The 22,511-nt window shown below is 42.5% G+C and overlaps 1 protein-coding gene across 1 annotated transcript; it reads left to right on the top strand.

Annotated features, from left to right (window-relative positions):
• Positions 1-6,820: 6,820 nt before the first annotated feature.
• HSF2 (heat shock transcription factor 2) lies at positions 6,821-21,452 on the top strand. The gene is made up of 13 exons (XM_054393090.1): positions 6,821-6,958; positions 10,282-10,390; positions 10,586-10,713; positions 11,495-11,619; positions 12,029-12,104; positions 13,253-13,314; positions 13,414-13,498; positions 14,317-14,483; positions 17,630-17,899; positions 18,480-18,585; positions 20,028-20,081; positions 20,675-20,759; positions 21,113-21,452. Exons 1-13 carry the CDS (start codon positions 6,821-6,823, stop codon positions 21,400-21,402), a joined length of 1,695 nt encoding a protein of 564 aa, XP_054249065.1. The 3' UTR covers positions 21,403-21,452.
• Positions 21,453-22,511: the final 1,059 nt, after the last annotated feature.

Genomic DNA, 22,511 nt, shown 5'->3' with positions numbered 1-22,511 from the left:
GGGGGGGAAAATTTTGTTTCTTCATAAGGAGAAAAGATTTTTATGTTTATGGGGTTTGTTTAGTAGTATAACTACATTTGTAAATGGAATATCCTAGTGACTGGCTTAGTAAATGAATTTAGCATACAGCTTTACAGTACAGATTCTGGTCCATAATACTTGTCACTAATAAAGGAGCACCATAGCCTCCCTCAACTCTCAGTGACAGACCTTAATGCTAAATAAGGAAATGAAAGAAAGTACTAATTTGTAGAGGTGACTTTGGGATCTAGAGAAGGGGAGAGGAGGAAGTGATACACTGCTGAGCCTACATTAAAGTTTCAGGATAAGGCACCAAATGTGTGCAAACCTCAAACAGAATCTTCCAGAACTGTGAAATCCAGATGCTTTGTGTTTAGTTCTCATATCTGCAAAATACTGAAGACTACCAGTTGCAGCTTTGTCTTCTTGTTGGGTTTTTGTTTCTTTGCATATGATCTCAATGGCCAATGTATGGGGAGAAGTATAAGCAGCCTAGAGAGGGGAGTTAAAAACCACTGATATAAAATAAAAAAATAGCTTGATTGCATTTCACAAACTAAACAAAGGTGCTGACAGCTGCAATTGCAGTTGCAGCATAGATAGCATTTCAGTCACCAGCTGGCCACTGAACTGTGGTGTATGCCTGCTCCAGCAGCAGTTTTAACCAAACTGGGAAGGAAACAGCAGAATCCTGTGAAAACTACAGCAAGTCATTACTTTCTCCAGTATCTCTCACAGTACAGGAGAACTTGTAATTTGGGTCATACTTTTAGAAATCAAGCATTTATTACTTTTTTTTTTCTTTAGTAAAAGCTTACAGGAATGTCAACAAGCAATGAACAACACCAGATTAGGCAAACTTGGAAGATTACAGTTCCAGCTGCTCAGATTCAGGTAAATTAGACTGAGATTAAGCAGATTGGTTTGTCCTAATTTCAGTTTGAGGGTTTTCCAGTTTGAACAGGCTGAAGAGAGCTGTTGAATAGCCATTAGCATGATGAGGGATAGGACATGACAGACCCCTCAGCTACAGAGCAGGTGCTTTTTGTCCATTCAAATCATATCTCTGAATGGCCTTAAAGAGCAGAGTAACCCGATATAGTTCATTCCTGAAAATGAGCTTAATTTTAAAACTTAATAAGAACATTGGTGATCTTTACTTGTCAAACACATGGTTAAAGCTGCTCACTGGTACTTTGTGAAGAATTTGGGTTTTAATGAGGGTGCATTTAATAAGAGTAATGCAAGGGATGTTCTTTGAAGAAAGCTTTCCTATGCTCTAGAATTTTGATGGCAAAGCAGGTATTCTATGGAAGCCCAAATGTTTGGAGTGTGAAATAGCATGTGGATTGGGGGCCTTTGAATAACTAAATCATGGATGTAGTGTGTGCTTGCTAAACCAGCTTCAGGTTTAGACAAAAGATTCTCTTCATGCCTTACTCTGATGCATGAGCCCTTCGTTGCCACAATGTTCATAACTTCTATGTTATGAAATCCAAGGTGAAGAAATAAAATCCTGATAAAACCATAATGTGTGTTGTATCTACTTTTCTTTTTGGAATTAAAAAAAAAGAAAAAAAAAGTTAAATTTGGATGACCAAATAAACACACATGCTTTACTTTTTTTTTACCATAGGAAGTTTTTCCTCCATTACTAATAGCAAACTGCTCTAAAAGTTCTGTAAAGTTTTCTGCCAGACATGCTGCCCATAAAGCCTTCTTTGCTTTTCTTTTTCCCAAATATACCATCCTTCCAAAAGCTTCCATACATAAGATTAATATTGCATAAAGCCCTAAAGGTCAAATAATCTGGTCTGAATTTGGAACTTGTTATTAGCACGTTAAGAAACAAGTTTAGATTCAGATTTACTTTATTTTTATCTCTTTTTTTAAAGGTGAGGGGGAAGATGATGGCTTCAAGCCATCATCTCATAATATGAGAAAATAGCCTTTCAAAATACACTGAGCATTTTCAAGGAGTATAGAAGATATTGTCTAATTGGAAAAAGCCTAACTCAAGTACTCCTTATATATAAGCAAATAAGAAATGGATACTGCTTCTGTGCCATTCCCATAGCAAGCTATCTTGAAAGGTTAGTAGTAAATATGAATGTAGCTCTGTATTTCCCTTTCAAGAAAATAAAAGCCACTGATGATGAATGGAAGTGGGGTTTGATTATCAGAGCTTAATTTCAAATATTCTGTGGGGAACAGTTACCATAAATTCATTTTAAAACTTGCTGACAGTCTTTATTATATCTTTGGCCATTGAGTATCTCCTATGCTGATTGTGCTGTCTGCTTTCCTGCAGGGCAAGTGGAGAAGAGAAGGAACAATTAATCACTTAGCCATCAAAAAAAACCCAAAAAACAAAAACCCCAAACAAATGACCAGGACAAGGACAGCATAAAGCTAACTGAAAGGATATTGACTTTGAAAGAATAATCTCTTCAGCAGCTCTCTCAAGTATCATCCACCTTGCCTACTCTAGCCAGTTTCATCATGAACACAGCCTCAGGTTCAAGGACTAATTTAAAGCTAGGCCTCTTAGGGCCACTTTTAATTCAAGGAGATTTTTGTATGTGCACAGCTGGGACTCCTAGGAACACTTTTAGCTATTTAAATGGCATAATACTTTTTTTTAAAGGTGGAAGGCTTGCATTGAATTTGTCTTTGAAGGTGCTATGCACAGTATTTCATACCACAAACATTCCAGGATGGTTTACTTGTAGTCTTCTTTGCTTGTTCCAGGGGAAATGTGTGCAACCTCAGCAACTGATTCGTCTTTTGCTTTTACAGGGATCGATACAGACAAATCAATAAAGATTTGTCTATGCCATACATTGTAATGCATGCCTTCAAAATGTCATGCATTTCAGTCAGCATAAATGGTAGCCACAAAGAGGAGAGTATCACTTTGAAATGTCACCCTACCCTTAGCTCCTTGTCATTTTCAGTTGCTTGTTTTGCATCATCCAGTCTGTCTGAAGGGAAATCCATAAACTGCTATCCCTTGGGAAGTTGGCTCAGGCTTTACTCAAGGTCTGATGTAACAGGAACTCACACAAACTGCATTTCATACTTACAGAGAGCCATAGCAACAGCCTGTAAAGAAAGCCTGCCTGTTTACCCTTGCTGTATATTCCACTATGGTGGATGAAAATAGGAAATGAGAGAAAACCAATGGAGCTCATAACAGGAAAGTATTGTTACATGTATTTGTAAGTATAGTGTAGAAAAAAAGAATCCACATCCCAAACTATTTTTTTTTCTTAAACCACAGTGGCCAAAACTCCTTTAAGAGCATATGGGACTGCTACGGGGCTTGCCTGCTGCTCTAGCATGAGAGGATGACGTGGTTGTGATTCTAAGCATATGTGATGTGAAAATAAACATGTAGTGATATGAGCATATCTAGCTTTGTTCCATTGGCTTCCTGCCCAGGTCTGTGGTGTTGCTACCTAGATAGCCTCTCTAGGAAAGCTTTAAGAAAGAGTTCCCTGTTGGCAGTGCTCCCCTAGTCTCCAAACTCTAGGTCTCAGTTGGAACTCCTATGAAGTAGGAAAGCTATGACTCCTAGGGAGGGGGAACCAGGGTGGGGAAGAACAGCATCTCCTGGGGCTCAAGGGGTGAGTTGAGGGATATGGAGGATAGGTCTGTTCTTTATGAATTCCCAACATTTCACAACACACAAAAAGTTTTACAGTGTGATGTTTTCCTGGTGAGGGGAGACTGAGAACTGTACCGTGAAAGATTTAAATAGCTTGACCTGTCTCAGAACTGGTAATTATCAGATTTCTGCTAGCTGAACGGAGGGAAATTTTATTGCAGAGCGCACAAAAGTGATTCATAGCACTGATCATGAAGATACTGGGATGTCAAATAGCCCCAGGTTAAAGACTGGTGAGTTCTGCAATTGCTGACTTGAAAAATAACGTAATGTGAAGCTTTATGAAGATGGGCAGGCAATTATTTGTGCTCAGACCTTGCAAAGATAATAAGCTAATTGAGGGGTTACTTGAGCTTTACATCACTAACATTTTAAATTAATAACTTCCAGTTCCTAAGCCTAAAGGCTTCATAATTTTTTTTTTTCTGAACTGAGCTTTAGCAAGAAGGTTAAAAGACTTCCCTCAGCTGTAAGATGTTGGAAAGGCAGTTATGCAATGGTCTTTCTCACCAAGATAATGTTCAATCTCCTAGTGAAATGCAAAAAAACCCAAAAAAACCCAGGTGCACGGTTCCACTTTTGTCTGAGCAAAAGATAGCAATTACAGCAGTTTACCTTTTGGAATAATTCAACGTTTCCAAGCACCATTTGAAATACTGTCAACAATTCTGCAAACCAACTCCTATTTTCAAATGTACATTGAAAACTAAACCTGTGAGATGGAGAAGAATGCTGTGACCAGATTAAACCACAGCCATATTCTCTCTGCTTATCTAGCATTCGTAGCTAGATAAATGAAACCCAGGAAGACCTCACTGCACCTACATCAAGAGGCAAAATTATGTGGACAATTACTGTAAACTTCTGCCAAAGTTTAAAAGACATTCTTTTAACTGTTATCATTCCAGATACTGACCTTGACAAGCTAAGCCACAAACTTAGCAACTGTGGCTTCTCCTTTCAGGAATAATCTAGCCAGTCAACAAGTCTGTTACAGGCTGTTGTAGCCCATCAGTGCTAGGAGAAAAGAGGAGCTGTGTGATGTGCAGCTTGAAATGAGAATATTTGAATTAATTTCCCTCCAGACTACTAGGCTGAAGCTTCTCAACTGTTTTTCCTGTGCTATTGTGCTTTATTATCACTGAAAACTGAAGCATATCAAGCTGACCTTGACTATTTGAGACTTTTTTGAGAAGTCTCAAGAAAATAAAACATCAGTAACACTGTCAGTCAGTGAGGATTTGTTGTGAAAATACTAGTTTTAGTTCCAAAGAACTCAGCAGAATGTGGAAAGGAATTGATTGTATTGCATTTTACCATTCATTAGGCTATTTTTTGTGAAACTTGATATAAATCAGTTTCTTTTCAGAGCCTCTTGGAGCCCCCAGATCTGAAGTCTAAACACAGCTTGCCTTGGAGAGAGGTCTCCTTAGGCCTGGCTTTTATTCTAGAGAAGTAGCTTGCATCTTTCTGTTATGCATCTGCTTATACCAGGACATTTTATTTTTTTTTAGTTCATGTATATAATGTATTTATTGTGTGTGTATGCACACATTTTTCAGCTGATTAGCTATTTCTTAACTTTTCTACTTTATCTTTCTGAAACCACAAGACTGGGTAGCCTTTTAAAAGGCACATTCTCTGCACCTGTGAGCTGCTGCTGAGAAGTTGCCAGCCTGTTCTGCTGCCCACCCGAGATCCCAGTCATAGAAGAGTAGACTACTCAGAGAGAACTGGCAGCAGAAATTACTATTTCAACTAGCTGTGAGAAATCTGAACAAATTTGTAATTATTTGCCTTGAAAATGCCATCAAATTGGAACTCAAGAACTTGGAAATCAGAGCAGTTTAAAATTTATTTAATTATTACTACTACAGGAAGCTTGAGGATGATAAATAACTATCTCCAGTTATGCCTTCATTGGCAAGTAACTTGCCATAATGGAAGGCAAGCAGTAGGTTGAAGGGGATGGTGCTGAAGCTTTCTGTTGGTCATACTTTAGTCTCCATCTCCACTCTATGTTTGATACTTTCTGAATGGATCATTTACCTAATCTTCAGCTGAGGAACTCATCAAGAAGTGAGTTCATATCAAAAGCTGCATGTTGTTAACAGGGGTCAGTCCTGTCATGTGTGTAGTGCTGGAGGGAGGATTGATGTGCAGTGTGCCCAAGTGGCCAAGAGGGCTACCAGCAACCTGGTCTGTATCAGGAATAGTGTTCACCAGGACCAGGGAATGATTAGCAATTGTCCCCTTACGCTCAGCACTGGTGAGGCCACACCTTCTGAGTACTGCATCTGGTTTTGGGGCTCTCACTACAAGAAAGACATTGAGGTGCTGGAGAAAAGTCCAGAGAAGGGCAGTGAAGGGTGTAGAGAACAGCTCTGGTGAGGCACAGCCGAGGGCAGTGGGATCCTTTAGTCTGGAGAAGGCTGAGGAGCCACCTTCGTGCTGTCTACGACTACCTGAACAAAGGTTGTAGCGAGGCAGATGTTAGTCTCTTCTCCCTAGAATCAAGTGATAGGATCAGAGACAAAATGGCCTCAAGTTGCACCAGGGGAGGTTTAGATTGGAGAACAGAAAAAAAAATTCTTTACTGAAAGAGTGGTCAGGCATTGCAACAGGCGGCCCAAGGAGTCAGCAGTGGAGTCATCATCCCTAGACGTGTTCAAAAAACGTGTAGACACAGCACTTCGGAACACTGCTTAGTGGACGCGGTGGTGCTAGTTCCACTGCTGGACTCCACATCACCAAAGCACTTTCCCAACCCAGCCCACGCCTCCAACCCCCTTCTCGCCCTCAGAGGGTGGCCACGGGCAGGGCCGAGCCCAGAATGTGTCTCCGCCCCCAGAGCAGAGCCGCGTTCTCATTGGCTGCGACCATCCCCGCACGAGCAGGGCGCGCCCGCCGCCACCTCCCTCTCCACGGGCGCGCGCTGTTGTGACACGTGAGGGCGGTGCACGTGGGGCCGTTACGTAAGGCGCAGAGGAAAGGGGCCGGGCGAGCACTTACGCGTGCGCGTTGCGGTGGCGCGCAGGCGCCCTCAGGAGGGGCGGGGGAAAGACCGTACTCAGTTCTCCTCCCCCCCGCGCCCCACCCCCGCCAGACGCCGGAGGCTCCCGAGCGACAATGAAGCAGCAACAGCAGCCGCAGCCCCCCCAGCCCCAGCCGCCGCCCTCCGCCAGCGCGGGGGTCCCGGCCTTCCTTAGCAAGTTGTGGGCGCTGGTGAGCGAGGCCCCCAACAACCGGCTCATCACCTGGAGCCAGGTGCGTCCGTGGAAGATGTTCCGTTTCCCACCCCCTTTGCACTTCCACCGGCGGCACCAGGCAGCCTCTGCCGCGTCTGAAGAGAATAATGGGCCTGTTAGGGGAGGGCCGGCCGGTGGGCCCTCCGCGGGGTCTGCGGGAGGAGAGGGCGGCTGGGGAGGGCGGAAAACCCGCACACGGCCGCTGGGCTTGGTCAGGCTCCCCTCAGCTGGCCTCGAGGAGTGTCTGCTGCTACTGTCGAGCAGCCGGGGACGGGGGCAGCTGTCCTGAATGGCCAAGCTGGGGGCTTCCTTGGGGTGGTGGTGCTCTCCCTGAGCTCTGAGGAAAGGGCTGGAATGCCAGAGTGGTCGGGTTTTGGGGGGCGCTGACACGCGGTTCTCCCTAAGCCGTAGTACGGGGCGGGTTTTGCCATCGCGGGTTGGCGAGGTCGCGGACGGGGGGGAAGCCGGGGGCAGCGTGACAGCATCCTGCGCCGGGCTGAAAGACGATGGAGAAATTAGCGTGCTTGGTGTCTCCTGGTCGCCGAGCAAACCGCACCGCCCTTCCCCCATGTGGCACTGATCTGGGCCTAGCGGCGCTCATCGTGGGCCGGGCCGGGCGCCTGGGGCTGCCCGCGGGGGCGGAGAGGCCCGGGCTGGCGGGAGCTGCGGGCACGTGGGACCGACAACTGTCGCGCTCGGGTGGCGTCATGCCGTGTGTCGTGTCCTGTCCACCTGCTGGGGCGGGACTCCCCCTGAGTACCTACAGCCATCCCCGGGCTTGTGCGGGGGCGGTGTAAAGGGGGTGGGTTACGGGCACCCCTGGAGAAGGTGCAGCTGGGCACCTTGCAGTAGTGACAGAGCACGACGACACCCCTCTGCTTGCTTCAGTAACTGAAGCCCCTGTCCTGAGAGCTGCAGGTTCAACGTGCCTAGTGGTCATATTGATAGATATCTATGTTGCTTTTTAAAAAAAATGGAAAGCTGTGTTGGATGGCTTCCCATCTGGAGTTCTGTCCAGCTGCAGGCTGTTGTAGTGATGAATCTTCGTTTTCAGACCACAAGAGTTTGTAAGCATATTAAAGCATTGGAAGGCAGGAGGTAACCGTCTTCTCACAATGTAATGAAGTGCTGGCAAGTTGGCTGCAGCATCCTTAACTTTTGAGATAAATGCCAAGCAGATTTTTTTTAATAACTTCCTTTTTAACTCTGTATCCTAGAAGATTTTTAAATAACATGTTTTAAAAATGCCGTTCTCAAGCTATATCGACATCTTCAAGTGCTGTTGAGATGGCAGCTCTCAGCTGAGTTTATTTTAAATGCTCAAGCAGTGATAAATGCCTTGTTAAACCTTTTGCTGGTAATGAGTTACCAGATACTTCAGCCAAAACTTCCTGAAGAAGTAAACAGGTAGACTTGGCAGATTACAGCAGCTTTTTTCCCCTCCTTTTTCCTTTTTTTCTGGAAGAGCAGTACTGATGGCTAATGAAGATGAATGGCTACATGTTGCCTAACGTCAGAAGGGCCACCTGACACTCCAGTGGAAACTTTCCAAATTTATTGCTTATGTTTATCTCTAGGAAGCACACCAAGGCTTAGGTGTCCTTGTATTTACTTAATTAAAAATAAAGATTAATTGTTTCAGGTTCTTCTGCAAGGCCGTTTGTGGGAGGAAGATTCACAAATCACAACAGTTGATGTTGCTGGCATCCAGCAGTTCATGGGGGAGGAAGGTTTTGGGATCCCTTGGTGCACAAGTGATGCCACGTTTTTAAAGCATGCTATGTCAACATGGGCACAAAGTGTACGAAACATAATAAAGAATACAGTTATTGTAGTATTTCACTTTTCTCCTATTCTTACACTGTAAGGGTAAACACCATCTGAAACTGAACAGCCAAGTTTTGTCTCCCTGTGTGCACATCTGTGTTATCCGTTGAAACCCAGACAAAGAGGACCAAGTGAAGTACTTGGAAGAGCACTGCATGCTGCAGTCAGTAACACCAGGGCTTTGAAAAGGTGCTTAGCTCTGTATTAATGTGTCACTGAGTTCAGGTCAGGCCTGAAGGGCTGCACAGCTTTGCTGTAACTGGGCATGAGGACAACAAGAATTAGCACATGTCTTTCCCAGATATTTCTGTGCTAGGCCTGAACAACATCAAGGTGACAATAAATGAGATGCTGCCTGAAAGCTGCTTGTTAGCATCACCGGTCACTGTAGTGCCACTTGTTTTGAGTACCTTCAGCTGATGAGCTTCATTAATGCATTGGCTAAAATAATCTATTACTGCCCTTTGCATTCCCTTTCCCTGATGGTTCTTAGGTGGAGTTACATAGGCATTACTGGGAAGTTTTCATTTTCCATCCTTCCTCTCAGTATTAAGCTCCTAACTCATCCCATGGCAAGCCATTTATGAATCCTGTTTCTGACAGTCCTTGCTGGTTTGTTGGAAACAAGCTCTTGGGCAAGGATCTCCACATGTTCTTACGGTTGGTTCTTCAAACTTCTTTGCATCATAGAGCTGGTGGCATTTGGAGGAAGAAAAACGTGTGACTTGTTGAAACTAAAGGGCTTCTAAGGAGCTGCAGTATCATTGTTGGATTTTGCAAAAATGAAAGGCTTCTTCTTAAGTACAGGGTGGGAGTACTGTGGATGTACAGACAAAACCTAAACCATTTTGAAGTATCTAATTTAGATTCTGGCAATTTTTTGTCCTGTAGTTAATGGAGCAGAGTCACTGAAGAACAAAGAGCTGAGCCTTCTGTTTTAGTCAGAGCCTGTGGACAAAATAAAAGATGCCTCACAATTGGCATCATGGGAGGTGGGAGTTAATGTCCTGAGTGTTTACCTTTTGGGTAACTCCAAAACCTGGTGGATACCCTCAGCTCTTTGACAGCTATATCTACTCTACAGGTCTTATCAAACTAGAATGCTTTAATACTGGAAAGCAGAAGGGATTCTCAGCTGGTTGTTGGGTTTTTTCCCTTGCACAGTCTGTTTTAGATTCCTTCCTATGGTTTTTGAAGCTACATACAAAATTGATAGTACTGGCCTGTAGTGAAGCAGTGGTAGTTGTTGGCAACCAGTTAATTCATTTCTTGAGGAAGCAATGACTTAAGGTGAGAGGTGTTCCCCTTCAGATATGGATGGCAATGTAAATTGATCGTACTCTGTTGCTTTGCAACTGCTGGGTTTGCACAGGTTTTGTTGTGGAAAATAGTAGGCAAGCAGATCAGTTACTACTGCACGCACAAAGGAAACATTCCAATCTGGTGATTAATTCTAGAGCCCAGCACGTTTTCTCCATGGTCTTTTAAGTACCTTAAATGTGTCTTTCTTTTTAGAATGGCAGGAGTTTCTTGGTGCTGGATGAACAGACATTTGCAAAAGAAATTCTTCCCAAGTACTTCAAGCACAACAACATGGCAAGCTTTGTCAGACAGCTAAATATGTGTAAGTTCTGAGAGTTTTGTTTTCTAGTATAGTTTGAGGTCCTTTACAGTTTCCTTTGAACTGTGGCCTCGTGTTCTCTGCAACCAGGATACTGTCTTACCCTCAAAACTAATAGAGAAAGTTGGAACAGCATAGTTTGAATTTCTTCGTGTGGCTTTTGAGAGGTCAGGGGTTTTTCTGTTTCCTTTTTTTAAGATGGCTTTCGTAAAGTTGTCCATGTTGATTCTACGATTGTCAAGCTGGAACGAGATGGTCCAGTAGAATTTCAGCACCCTTATTTCAAGCAAGGCCGGGAGGACTTGTTGGAACACATTAAAAGGAAGGTTAGTGAAAATTCTGTCTGGAAAACTTGTGTAATTTTGAATTAATAGCAAAATTCCTGTCAAGTTGAATTGCAGGGTTATGAGTGTAAATAAGTTCAGAGTTTGAGGAAACAAACTGTGCTGCTCTCATGTACCTTCACTTGTTTAAAGATATTTTAGGGGATTTGACTAGGCTCCTTTATCTAATCTGCCCTGTTGTCATTGTGAGGTTCATAGGTACAAAAATAAATGAGTTATGCAAATAGGATGTTTTGCCAATGGGTATTAAGAAGTGCAGAACATGTGTTGATTTTACCATCAGTAATATAACAATCTGCTTATTTGTGCAACTTGCTTCAGAACAAACCTACTGCAAGCATTAGTTTTTCTATCAAAGGGGGCAAACCTATACATTTTTGTTATGCTGCTAAATGATCCTGACATGTGCTCTGCTGTTCTTGTGAGTTAGGTGAATATAAACACCAAGTAGAAATACAGCAACTTAAACGGGTGACAGGGATGTACTCAACACTGGGTTATTGTGAAGCAGTTATGATAAAGTAGAACACCTAGGAGAGTGCTTGAAGAATCTAAATGTGCACAAACGTTTGTCAGAACTAAAGCTAAATGTGGTAACAGCAGCAAGAGGACATTTCTCTGTCTCTTATTTGATGCTTGGTTTATTATTAACTTTAATGCAGAGTTTACCAACTCTGGAGAAAATATACTTGATCAGCAAAAGAAAACAATAGCTAACAATGAGTAAAGGTAAATGTTCATTCTGGATTCTAATCTTTTTAAGGTTTCTTCTTCAAAACCTGAAGAGAACAAGATACGTCAGGAAGATCTCTCCAAAATAATAAGTAGTGCTCAAAAGGTGCAAATTAAACAAGAGACTTTTGAATCTCACTTGTCTGCTTTGAAGAGGTAAGTTGCTCCCTCAGCAGCTGATGCCTAAAATGGAGTAATCCTGATAATAGATATTGGACAAAGACCTACTTTTAGGTGTCTCTTGATTGCTTTTTGCCTAATTTTACATACTGCTTTAGGAAAATACATTTCAGTAAAAGAGTTGCATCACAAATTGAATATTCTCATATGGCTAAAAGTAACAAACAATGCTGGTGTTGGAAGAACTGTCTAGTAGTGGGTCTCCATGTCTCCGTTTTGTAATTATTTACCAAGGCTGTCACCTCTGACTTCCCCTTCTCCTCTCAGTATAAAAACACATTTCAAAGAGCTTTAATGAAGCCAGCTGATCTTCAACAAAAATAATTAGTGTAGAGGTTTTAAAACTTAGTTTTAATTTGACTTTTAAATCATCCTTTTCAAACAGGGAGAATGAATCCCTTTGGAGGGAAGTGGCAGAACTGAGAGCAAAACACTTGCAACAACAGCAGGTTATTCGAAAGGTAAGGCTTCATTCAAGTGTTGTAGGTAAATGAGTGAGTGCTTCTGAACTAGGAATACTGTGCCACATGTTACCTTGCTTTGCCCTCTCTTATTTTTTTCTTTAATAGTGTGAAATGTTTTTTCAGTAGAAAAAAAACCTGACAGGGTGGCGTATGGTGAACAAATCCTTGTGAAACAGCTATCCAGTGTATTTCACCACACAAGCAAAAGGCCAATTCTTGAAAAACTTTTCAAAGAAAAGTTCAATAATACCATAAATCATTCCTTAAGATACTCTTGTTCCATCCTTTTTATATTACTTAAGGAACCAGATGACTAATACTCTATGTTGAATGATCTCAGGAGAAACATCTTACTGCAGGAATTTCAAAGTTCTATATTGGAAATTCACTGCTGTCCCACTACTGACCAATTGTTGGTATATTTCTGAAATTATTAGAATATATTATTGAGTGGAACCCATTGATAAAATGTTAGCTTACCTTAGTTTAAGAGATTTCTGATCTACAAAAATTGATGCCAAGCTTTTACAGCTTTGTTCTTAACCTATCAGAATTAGCAACACTGAAAGCAGCCTTGAGACAGAGACTTACTGATTTTTTTTTTTTTCATTTTGTTCGAGCCAGATACATACATTTAATCCTTAAACTTAATATAAGGGAGGAAAGTTTAACATTTCAAAAGGAAAGGCAGCTGATTATTACTGATAAGGGGACATGTAATTTTTTCCTGAGTCTGTCAAATAATACTTTTCACCAGAACCAGTATTTACTGCTTACATATACAGCTGACATCCCTATGTGCATTCTGTCGTTGCTTATTGGAAATCTTCTGATAGTTCCAGTTACTGAATGCTTTTTTGTGCTGTATGATGTAGTGCTAAGATCTACTTCTATCACCTGCTGTGTACAAAGCCTTTCTTAGACAAGTGACTAGCTCTGCTCTTTTTAACATTCCCAGTAGGGTGTTGTATTCTACCACAATTTTTAACTTTTCTCACCAGTTCTGTTACGAGAGTTGCTGCACAGAAACATGTTCTGCTGTTCATGTATAGCTTTTATTATTGAAATGTTCTATTACAAGATATTTTGATACTCTGGAAGAAACAGCTGCAGAGCAGCTGTCAATACTGTTCTTTTTCTTACAGATTGTACAATTTATTGTTACCTTGGTGCGCAATAACCAACTAGTGAGCCTGAAACGCAAGAGGTAAATATGCAGTCCAGTGAGTATGCTGACAAGTGGTGTTGGCTAAAACCAAAGAATCAGGTTTGAGATGGGTTCCTTCCTTTTCTTTCTGTGATTTAGGCCTCTCCTTCTGAACACTAATGGACCTACCAAGTCAAATGTATTTCAGAAAATTGTGAAAGAACCAGCTGACAATAATCACCATGTAAGTTTGGTTTTATGCATGCTCTTTGTTATGATGAAGAAAGGAGTAGAGGGGGGCAGGCAGATCAAGTAGCTTGTCATATGGGCAATAAAACAGCTGTGTACCAAGAGCTATCAGATTTTAAAGTGATAATGCTATGTTGTGTTTCTTTCAGAAGACAAGTGTGTTTAAGATGACCACTCACTTTTCATTATAGCATGTGTAAGGCAGTTACTTGTGTATTAAAAACAGCCTGGTGTGATCCTACTGAGAGCAACTTGCTTTGAATAATAGTGCTGCTAGAAATAGGGTATGTGTGTTATGTTATCTCTGGGAGTTAGGCACTCCTGGCCTCACAAGAATCCAGCCTGTTGCTCTTCAAGGCAGCATCCAACCCAGTAAAATAGCATCAAGTTCCTGTGCCACTGAACATGTCATGCCATTGAGTTATTTTCTGCTGCCCAAATAATGGTTGGTGTGGAAATTGTTGGAGTGCTGTAGCATGGCACTAGAATTAATGGCTTTGTAACAAAGTACTATTTAAGTGGCAGTCACTGCTGTGATATTTTTAGTTCTTGTATAGGCCTGTTGTCGTGGTGGTTTTTGTTGCTTTTGCTGACAGTGCTAGTATATTTTTATTTCTATGCCTGTAGTATTTGCCAAATATTTTTCTTCTGTAGCTATTTTCCAGCTTGTTCATTTACTTGTATGGGTTTTCTAGTAAATGTAATCTGAGTTCACACCTCTAGAACTCAAACATTGTTAAGGTGCAGCCATAACTGCAAGAATGCTGAAGCTCATTGTCATGCTATCCCCTGACTCTTTACAATGATTCTCAGGTACCTCTCAAGAGAAATGAGGGCTTAAAGCAAAGGGAACAGATTTCAGATGACATCATTATTTATGATGTCACTGAGGACGTGGGTAGTGAAGAAAATCCCATGGGCGATGAAGAAAGTCTTCCTGTTACACCAGAAGCAAGTGAAGATACTTCAGATTCTTCCAAGTAAGAAGTCACTAGAATATAGAGAGAGATAAATGGCTTTCAGTGCTGTATGAAGTACAGCAATGCAGATGTTTTAGATGTTTGGGGGAGGTGGGTTAAAGGAAATTGTGGGAATTATTCAGTGGTCCTTCACATACAAAAACTTTATCTGTGAATTCATGCTAGGTTCTGATTTATTGACCTCTGGATTTGTTCCAAATAGTCAATTGTCTGTTGGAGTTTTAATTTTGAGGATAGAACTAGCGAGAAGCAATCATTACTGCACTCTTGTTAAATATATTCTGTCCAAAGAGAGAGTGACTAGAGTCATCTTAGTTTTGGCTATAAATACTGTCATGGAGTGTCTGATCAGATTGGGATGTCTGTCCACTGGAACTAATACCACACAGCCAGCTTGAGCTTAGGTTTTAGGGATGATGACCCAAAGTACACATCTAGTCACTCACCCATGAAGGCAAGGGCTCTTGATCTCAAGGAGTTACTTGGGCTGTGTCCTGATGCAAGGGGAGAGTCCCCAGCTGCACATCTGCTGCTCCCAGGAGGAGTGGTTCCATTTGCCCTCCAGCAGGGCTCCATCTAGTCTGTGGTCATACATGGTCTAGAAAGGTTCCTTGGCTGAGGGCCTTGGCTGTCAAGCAAAGGGCCTTGCCTTTCCTGTCCTTCAGCCAGCTGGGTGGCTTGCCCCCTCAAGCTGCTTCTAGTTTTAACATTTTCCTTTCAATGGTTGAGAAGTTTCAGCCTTTATCGAGGCAGGTGCAGCAGCCACACAGTCCGCTCTCTGCCCACAGCCACATGATCGATCTCCTTGGAGCGGTGGTACAGCCTGAGACAGCAGTCTTGGTGAGTTTTGATGCTCACTGTAGGTTGTAATTCCTTAATTCTGCTTACACTGGGCTATCTGATTGCTGTTGCACGCTTAATACAGCTTATGACAAGACAAATCAAAGCAGTCGTGACTATAAGTATTAGTAAAGACTGGACGATGCTAACTGGCCATACTGGCAGAGAAAACTCAAACCTATCAAAACTTGCCCCAATCAACAAGTTCCTAATACAGCTTCTGAGTCTCTTGCTACTTTCATCATTTTGTTGATCTAATCCTGAAGTAGCACTGACACCTTTGGAATGTGGTTACGGCATTTGCCTATCACCAGGTGTAAGACTCCACATACACCTTTCTCCTTCAATGATAAATCCAGAGCAGATTGTAAAGGGTAATTCCTAACTCATCAGTTTGCTGTCTTCAGAAGACTAATTTGGGCCCTTGTATCAGTTAAGAATTCTAAACTAATCACCTCACACCCACAGGGATAAGTATTTAAGATTCCTTGTCAGTGGAGCAGTGGCAGGAACCAGGGGAAATGGGTGCCTAGACCCCAAACCACAACCACGCCTTCTACCTCCAAGTTTTCTGCTCTAGCAATCGCAGCTAGGGAAATCCACAAACTAAGCTACAGGTTTAGGTGTTTGTCAAAGGAACTAACCCCACACAGCCAACTGAAAAAGCACAATGTGGAATCATTCACTCAATAAATGAAGGGCTCTCAACCTTGAGGAGCTGCCTTTCTAGGGGAGAGTCCTCAAGGTCCTGCTACTGGGAAGAGGACTGGTTCTACTTGCTCTCCAAGAGGGCTCTGGGTATACCTTAGTCAGATTTGTGATCATACATAGTCAGTGGCCTAGAAGCCTTTCGCTGGCTGAGGCCCTTGTCTGTCAAGTGCAGGGCCTTGCCTTTCCTGTCCCTCTGCCCAGGTGTGCACTCAGACACTCGTCAGCCCAGACTGGGGCTCTGAGTTTTGGCCTTTATTGGAGCAAATGCAGACAAGGACTTGCCTTCTTTTTACTGATATTTAGAGAGAATAATCTGCATGTGTTGGTGTGGTCTTAGAACTTCATTACCCACTTAGTTTCAGGGTTTTTTTCAGTCCCAAGTGCTGTATGGTGTGTTCTCTTCTGTCTGTACTATCGAAGTAGTTCATCTTTCAGCTATGAGCAATTGAAACTTGGTCTGGGGACTGAGATGCATCTCTTCTCCTGAGTTATGCTGTATTGGTAGGCCCTGTATTGTGCCCAAAACAAGTAGATATTTCTACTTACACATGTGCTAGTACCATTGCTCTGGTACAGCTGATGTCTGGGAATGCGTTCTCTGTTAGAAAAGATTCTCTAATATAAGGCTGTGAGAGTGAAGCAACACCAAAGCTGCTTAAGGGTTAAAGAAATTAGAATATGGATGAAAGCAAATTCTGGAGAACAGGTCTTACAAGGAGTGGCTGAGGGAGTGAGGTAGTTTAGTCTGGAGAAAAGGAGGCTGAGGGCAGACCTTCTTGCTCTCTCCAGCTACTTGAATGGAAGTTGAAGCCAGGTGAATGTCAGTGTGTCCTCATTAGTAACAAGTGATAGGACAGGAGGAAATGGCCTCAAGTTTCAAGGGAGGTTTAGGTTGGATGTTAGAAGAAACATCACTGAAAGTGTTCTCAAAGACTGGCACAGGCTGCCCAGGGAGGTGGCTGAATCCCCATCCCTGGAGGTGTTTCAGAGAGGCAGAGATGTGGTACTGAGGGATGTGGTTTAGCACCAGCCTTGGTAGAGGTAGAGAATGGTTGGGCTGGATGATCTTGGAGATTTTTTCCAAGAAAAAACAATTCTATGATTCTAAATTAACTGAGACTCACTGGTTTTTAGGCTGCCTTCCTGGTAAACATAACAAAATAAATTAACTACAACAACTCTCCACTGAGATCTTTTATGTTACAGATGCTCCAGAGCTGATCCTGTTCAACAGGAAATATACTAAATATATATTGTTGATTTAGTTTTATGGCCTCATACACTCTGGCACACATCATACATACTTTTCCATTTATGTGTGAGCTTACAGTTGTTGTAGTGCAAGAAAGAGCAGTGTTCCTTTAGCTTTTTTTAGTAGCTGTTACTGTGATGTAGCACAAGTGTCTGCCAGCTGAGCTGCTTTCACTTACAGAGCATTGCAGCACTGTATCAATGGAAATAGATATATAGACTGTGTTAAAGCAGTAGAAAGGTTTATTTCCTTGCTATTTGAGCTTGACTAACACCAGAAGTAACTAAACCTGTGGAATAATACCAATTTCAATGAGTGCATGAAGTGCTTTATCTCGTTACAGCTGTAGTCGTTCTCCTGATATTGTGATTGTGGAAGATGATAATGAGGAAGAGGACGCCCCTGTCATTCAAGGGGATAGAAGCACTGAATCTGTTTCTGTGCCAGCTCATGATCCCCTCAGCCCTGCCAGTGACAGCACAAGCCCACTCATGTCAAGTGCTGTGCAGCTGAATAACCAGTCAACTTTAACTGCAGAAGATCCAGTGTCGATGATGGATTCCATACTCAGTGAGAACGGAGTCATTTCACAGAATATAAATCTCCTTGGAAAGTGAGTAGCCTGGTCTTTGGGGGCTTTTAAGTATTAGAACTTACTGACTGAAGTAAAAAGAACTGAATAGTAGTTTCTGTTGAGAACTGTAAATTGATACATCACCTTTATTCTAGTCAGCTTCTGAAGATCTTTCCATTTTAAGTATATTGAGATGAGATCTCTGATTTTTTTTTTTTTTTTCCTGGTGAAGTGAGTTGAGTGCATAATCTGACAGTGTGATGTTGGGAATTTCACTGTCTAAACTGTCAGGATTTATCTGCTAGCTCTTGTAGGTAGATGGGGCTCATTAGGGCTACCTGGGTGCAAGAATCACACCTCTGTTAGTGTCATGTCATAGCGTTCCATGGATGCAATAACTGTTTTGGAGCACTTCACTGCTTTACTGGGGTTCTCCTCTATGGATGCCCAAAGTTCTCTTCCTACCCCACCCCCCAAAGGTGGTTTGTAATGAAGGACTTCATTCTAGTTCTGGTGAAGACTTTTTTAGATGCATATAATAAAGCTGTGCAAAGCTCAACTGTGGATTTCTCTTCCATCTTTTAAGATATATAGCAATAAAATGTTATTTGTCTTCTAGGGTTGAACTTCTGGATTATCTTGACAGTATTGACTGCAGCTTAGAGGACTTCCAAGCTATGTTATCAGGACGACAGTTCAGCATAGATCCAGATCTCCTGGTTGATGTAATTTTCACTGTTTTAAGTATTTTGGTAACACTGCAGAAAATACTGGTTGCTTTGGTTACCTTAAACACCTTGGATACTTTTGTTTTGCCTTTCTTCTCTTTAAAAAAGAAAGTATTTATAAATATTTGTTTCTGAGCACTGGTGTAATTCTCAGTGCTACACCACACCACTGCTCAAGTGAATGCTTAAGTGTTTGACTGAAAAGTAGCTTTCTTAATGAAACCATGCTTATATTTGTTGCATATATGCTCAGACACCAATTAGTTTAATACTTTTGCTTTGAAATGAGCCCAGAACATCACCTGTGCTCTTCTCAGTGAACTGAGGTTAAAAAAGCTCTTGGTGTTTCTTTTACAAGTTTCTCTGCCATCTCAGGTTGTTTCTTAAAAGGATATATATGATCTTAATTTCATTTCACGTGTATGTCAAGTAAAATGGTCTAGACAGGTCTAGAAGGGACCCATGCATGTAATCTAGTCCAGCCCCTTTGCTTAAAGCAGGGACACTGTAAAGGTCAGCTCATGTTGCCCAGGATATAGCTGATGTTGCTCAGGATGTTAAGTCAAACTCTGAAGTCTCCAAAGGTGGGATATTCCACAGCCTTTCAGGTGCCTGTTCCAGTGCTTCACCCTTTGTAAAGAATCTCCCTACATTGGTCACAGATTTCCATGCTGCAGCTTGTAGCTCTTAACCTCTTGTATTTCATCCACCTCCGTGGTGTTTGTCTTCTATATGATGGCTCTTTAAAAGCAGTGGAAGAGTGCAGTTACCCTCACCTTCCAGACAGGGTCACCCAAGGTCCATGAGTGTCCTGTATGTCATAAGCCCCCAAATGTCTGTGGCCTGCCAGACTCACTCAAGTTTCAAAACTCCTGTCCTGGGAGGCCTAAAACTGGATAGAGTGGCCTCAGGTGCTGTGCCTAGTGAAAGAAGTGCTTGCAGTGACCTCCTGGCTGTGCCATGCCTGGAGCTGAGCACACCTCTCTGGAGCTGGCTCAGGGTAAGGTGTTGTAACCACAAATCCCATGTTCCTCTCCAAAGAGCTGCTCCCTGTCCGGGCCAGTGCACAATGTCATTGTGTCCTAAGTGCCTCTGGCTATTGAAGCTGATGGAGTGAGTGCCTGTTGGCCTCTCCTGCTGTGCTGAGACCTCTCTTCACAGCAGCTCTGCTCTGCTCTGATCTTCCCCTTATTGGTGGCTCCTTCCAGTTCAGTGTGACCTGGAAACTCGAATCAGGGGACGTAAGAGTTGTTTCCCTTGTTACTGAGATTCATGAATCTTCTCCAAAGTTGGGGTTTTCTTCACAGGAGTGGTGAATAAACTAGTGCTGGTAGAGGGTAAAAACATCAGGTACAGGGACTATTCTCACATCTGCAGATATGATGTTCTTAACAACAGCATCCAGTTCTCTAAACCTTGCTGTGTTTTGTCTTGTTCAGCTTTTTACAAGCTCCGTGCAGGTGAATCCCACAGATCATATTGCTAATACCAAAGTAAGTCCTAAATCCATTGCTCAGTGTGCACAGTAGTGACAGATACAAACTGTGTGTTAATCCTTGACTCTTTCCTGCTATGACAGCACTGTTTTCATGCTCTGGCTTTGAAGGCTTCCATTAGAGTAGGAAGGCTGTGGCTGAATCCATCCCCTTTGTTGGGTTTTGAACAGAAAAGAGACAAGCACACTAACTGATCACGTCCTTGAGAACTCCTGTTACCTTGTAGCTGTGACTGTGCCATTCACTTCACTTCTGTATCCTCTTAAGATTGTACTACTTCCAGACCTGGCACGTACTTTATCAGGATGGTCTCATGGGAAAAGAAACACAAGGATAAGCAGCAGAGCAAACCTGTAGCCCTTTGAATATGTCTTGCTCAGTTATGAGCATTACTGGTCTCTCCTGTTTCCATTTCACAAGCCTCTGTTTCCATTTCATATGTCCTCAACCAAGGTCTGTTAGTGTAACTGACACCACTGCATGCCTTTGGAAAATAAATATTTATGCTTTGCCAGTAATTGGTCAGTTGTGTTCTAGTGGCACTGGAAAAGGCTTTAAATGTGTGCTTAAGATTCTGCTTTTGTTTCCAGATGGAGACAAAGGGCTTAGAAACTACCAAGAATAATGCTGGTCCAGAGGCCTCACAGGAAACAGAACTTTCCAAGCCCAAATCAGGTTAGTTTTAGTATTTCTTTGAAACAATTTAACAAGCTTTGTTTGAAAAATCACCTCAGTTTGCTCCTTGTCTGGTTTTGTGCCATACTGATGAGCAAATAACCAAACAAAACAATTACTGTATTTGCTTTGTAGGGGTTTGGCATTGCACCAGAAACTGATATATTTGCAGGAGAATCTGCAGAAATTCTGTGATGCAGGAATGTAACAATTCTTGAATCATGCCTTCAAAACACACACCTAGCATGGGTTTTTTGTTTACATAAATTCTGTGGGTTGGCCTTTGTTTTTTGTGTTCTGCACACAGAAAGGTGTGTGAGCTGATGAGGTTTGGGGGATTGCTTTTCCTGCAGATAAGCAGCTGATCCAGTACACAGCATTTCCACTCCTCGCCTTTTTTGATGGGAACCCAGGCTCTGACTTGGAGAGCGGGAGCTCTGCAGGTGGAACCCCTTCCTCTGCTGGCAAAGCCCCAGAAATGGACGAGCTCCTGGAGAGCAGCCTGGACCCTGAGCCCACCCAGAGCAAACTGGTGCGGCTGGAGCCGCTGACAGAGGCTGAAGCGAGTGAAGCCACGCTGTTCTACCTGTGTGAACTTGCCCCAGCACCCATGGACACAGACATGTCCTTCTTGGATAACTAATGCCATGGGGACTCTGTACATAGTCATGAAGATGAACTATTTATTTAGGATATTGTTTGGTAACTGAGTTTTTGTAAATCACTGTTTTATGTAACTAGATGATGTGGAATCTCAAGAACCTTTCCTATATTACTTCCTGCAAGCAGTTGTTTATCTTCCTGGTTAGACAGACAAGCTGGCAACACCAGGCCCAGCTGTTGCTGCACTGCTGTCAGATCCTTGCTATTACACATATCACCAAATATCCAGGTAACCCAACCCTTGTGGATACAACAGGGGCTTGTTTGGTTTCTTATATTTCTGATCTTACATATGATGTAAACTACTAGTGTATGGCTAGGGAGCACTGACTTTCTGTATCTTGGATTTGTTTGGGGTTTTTTTCTATTTTTTACATTGTTTAACAATCATGAAGCTTTTTTTTTTCCTTTGGGGGTGGGGGGACCAGGACCTGATGTAGGCTTTTTTTTTCCCTGCTTCAACTGGGAACAAAGTGCCTGTACCTTGCTAAATCTTGGTTCTGCCTTACTTTCACTTCAGTGGAAGTGCTCACACATAGCACAAACCAGGGAAAAGTTCTTGCCAGCCACCAGGCTCCTCAGCTGCATGAGTACTTTGGACCACCTACTCTGACAAAATAAATGTTAAGTGTGATACTTACAGGAGTTGTCTTTTATTCCCTGGGCCAGGTAGGTGTGGATTTTAGTGGCCTGTGGTTTTCATGCTTCAGTAGCTGTGCAATGAGGTGTGCACCTATGCATGTTTATTGAGCAGTAATTGCCTTGTCTAACCTTCAAGGTTTATTTTATGAGCCTCTGAAACAAGTGCCTAATGCAGCAAAGTGGTTTCAGAAAGGATTTTCTCCTTTGTTTTTTTTACTGAAACACCATGGCAGAGCCCTGTAGCTTTCCTTCCAGTGAAAGAGCTCTATCCCTCCTCAAAAGGTGTTTCCCTGTTGCTTTTACTGATGCTCCCTGTTAATTCAAGTGATTTTGTTGTACTATTGCACAGCTGACTGCCAGAGGTTGTTGCCACACTGTGTGATGGTGCATTTGCCACACCTTTTAACTAAATCCTCTCAACCCAAGCTCCTGATCAAATACAGACAG

Source organism: Indicator indicator, chromosome 27, assembly GCF_027791375.1.
Source record: "Indicator indicator isolate 239-I01 chromosome 27, UM_Iind_1.1, whole genome shotgun sequence".
NCBI classification, from domain to species: Eukaryota; Metazoa; Chordata; class Aves; order Piciformes; family Indicatoridae; genus Indicator; species Indicator indicator.
This window is presented reverse-complemented; position numbering and strand designations above follow the sequence as displayed.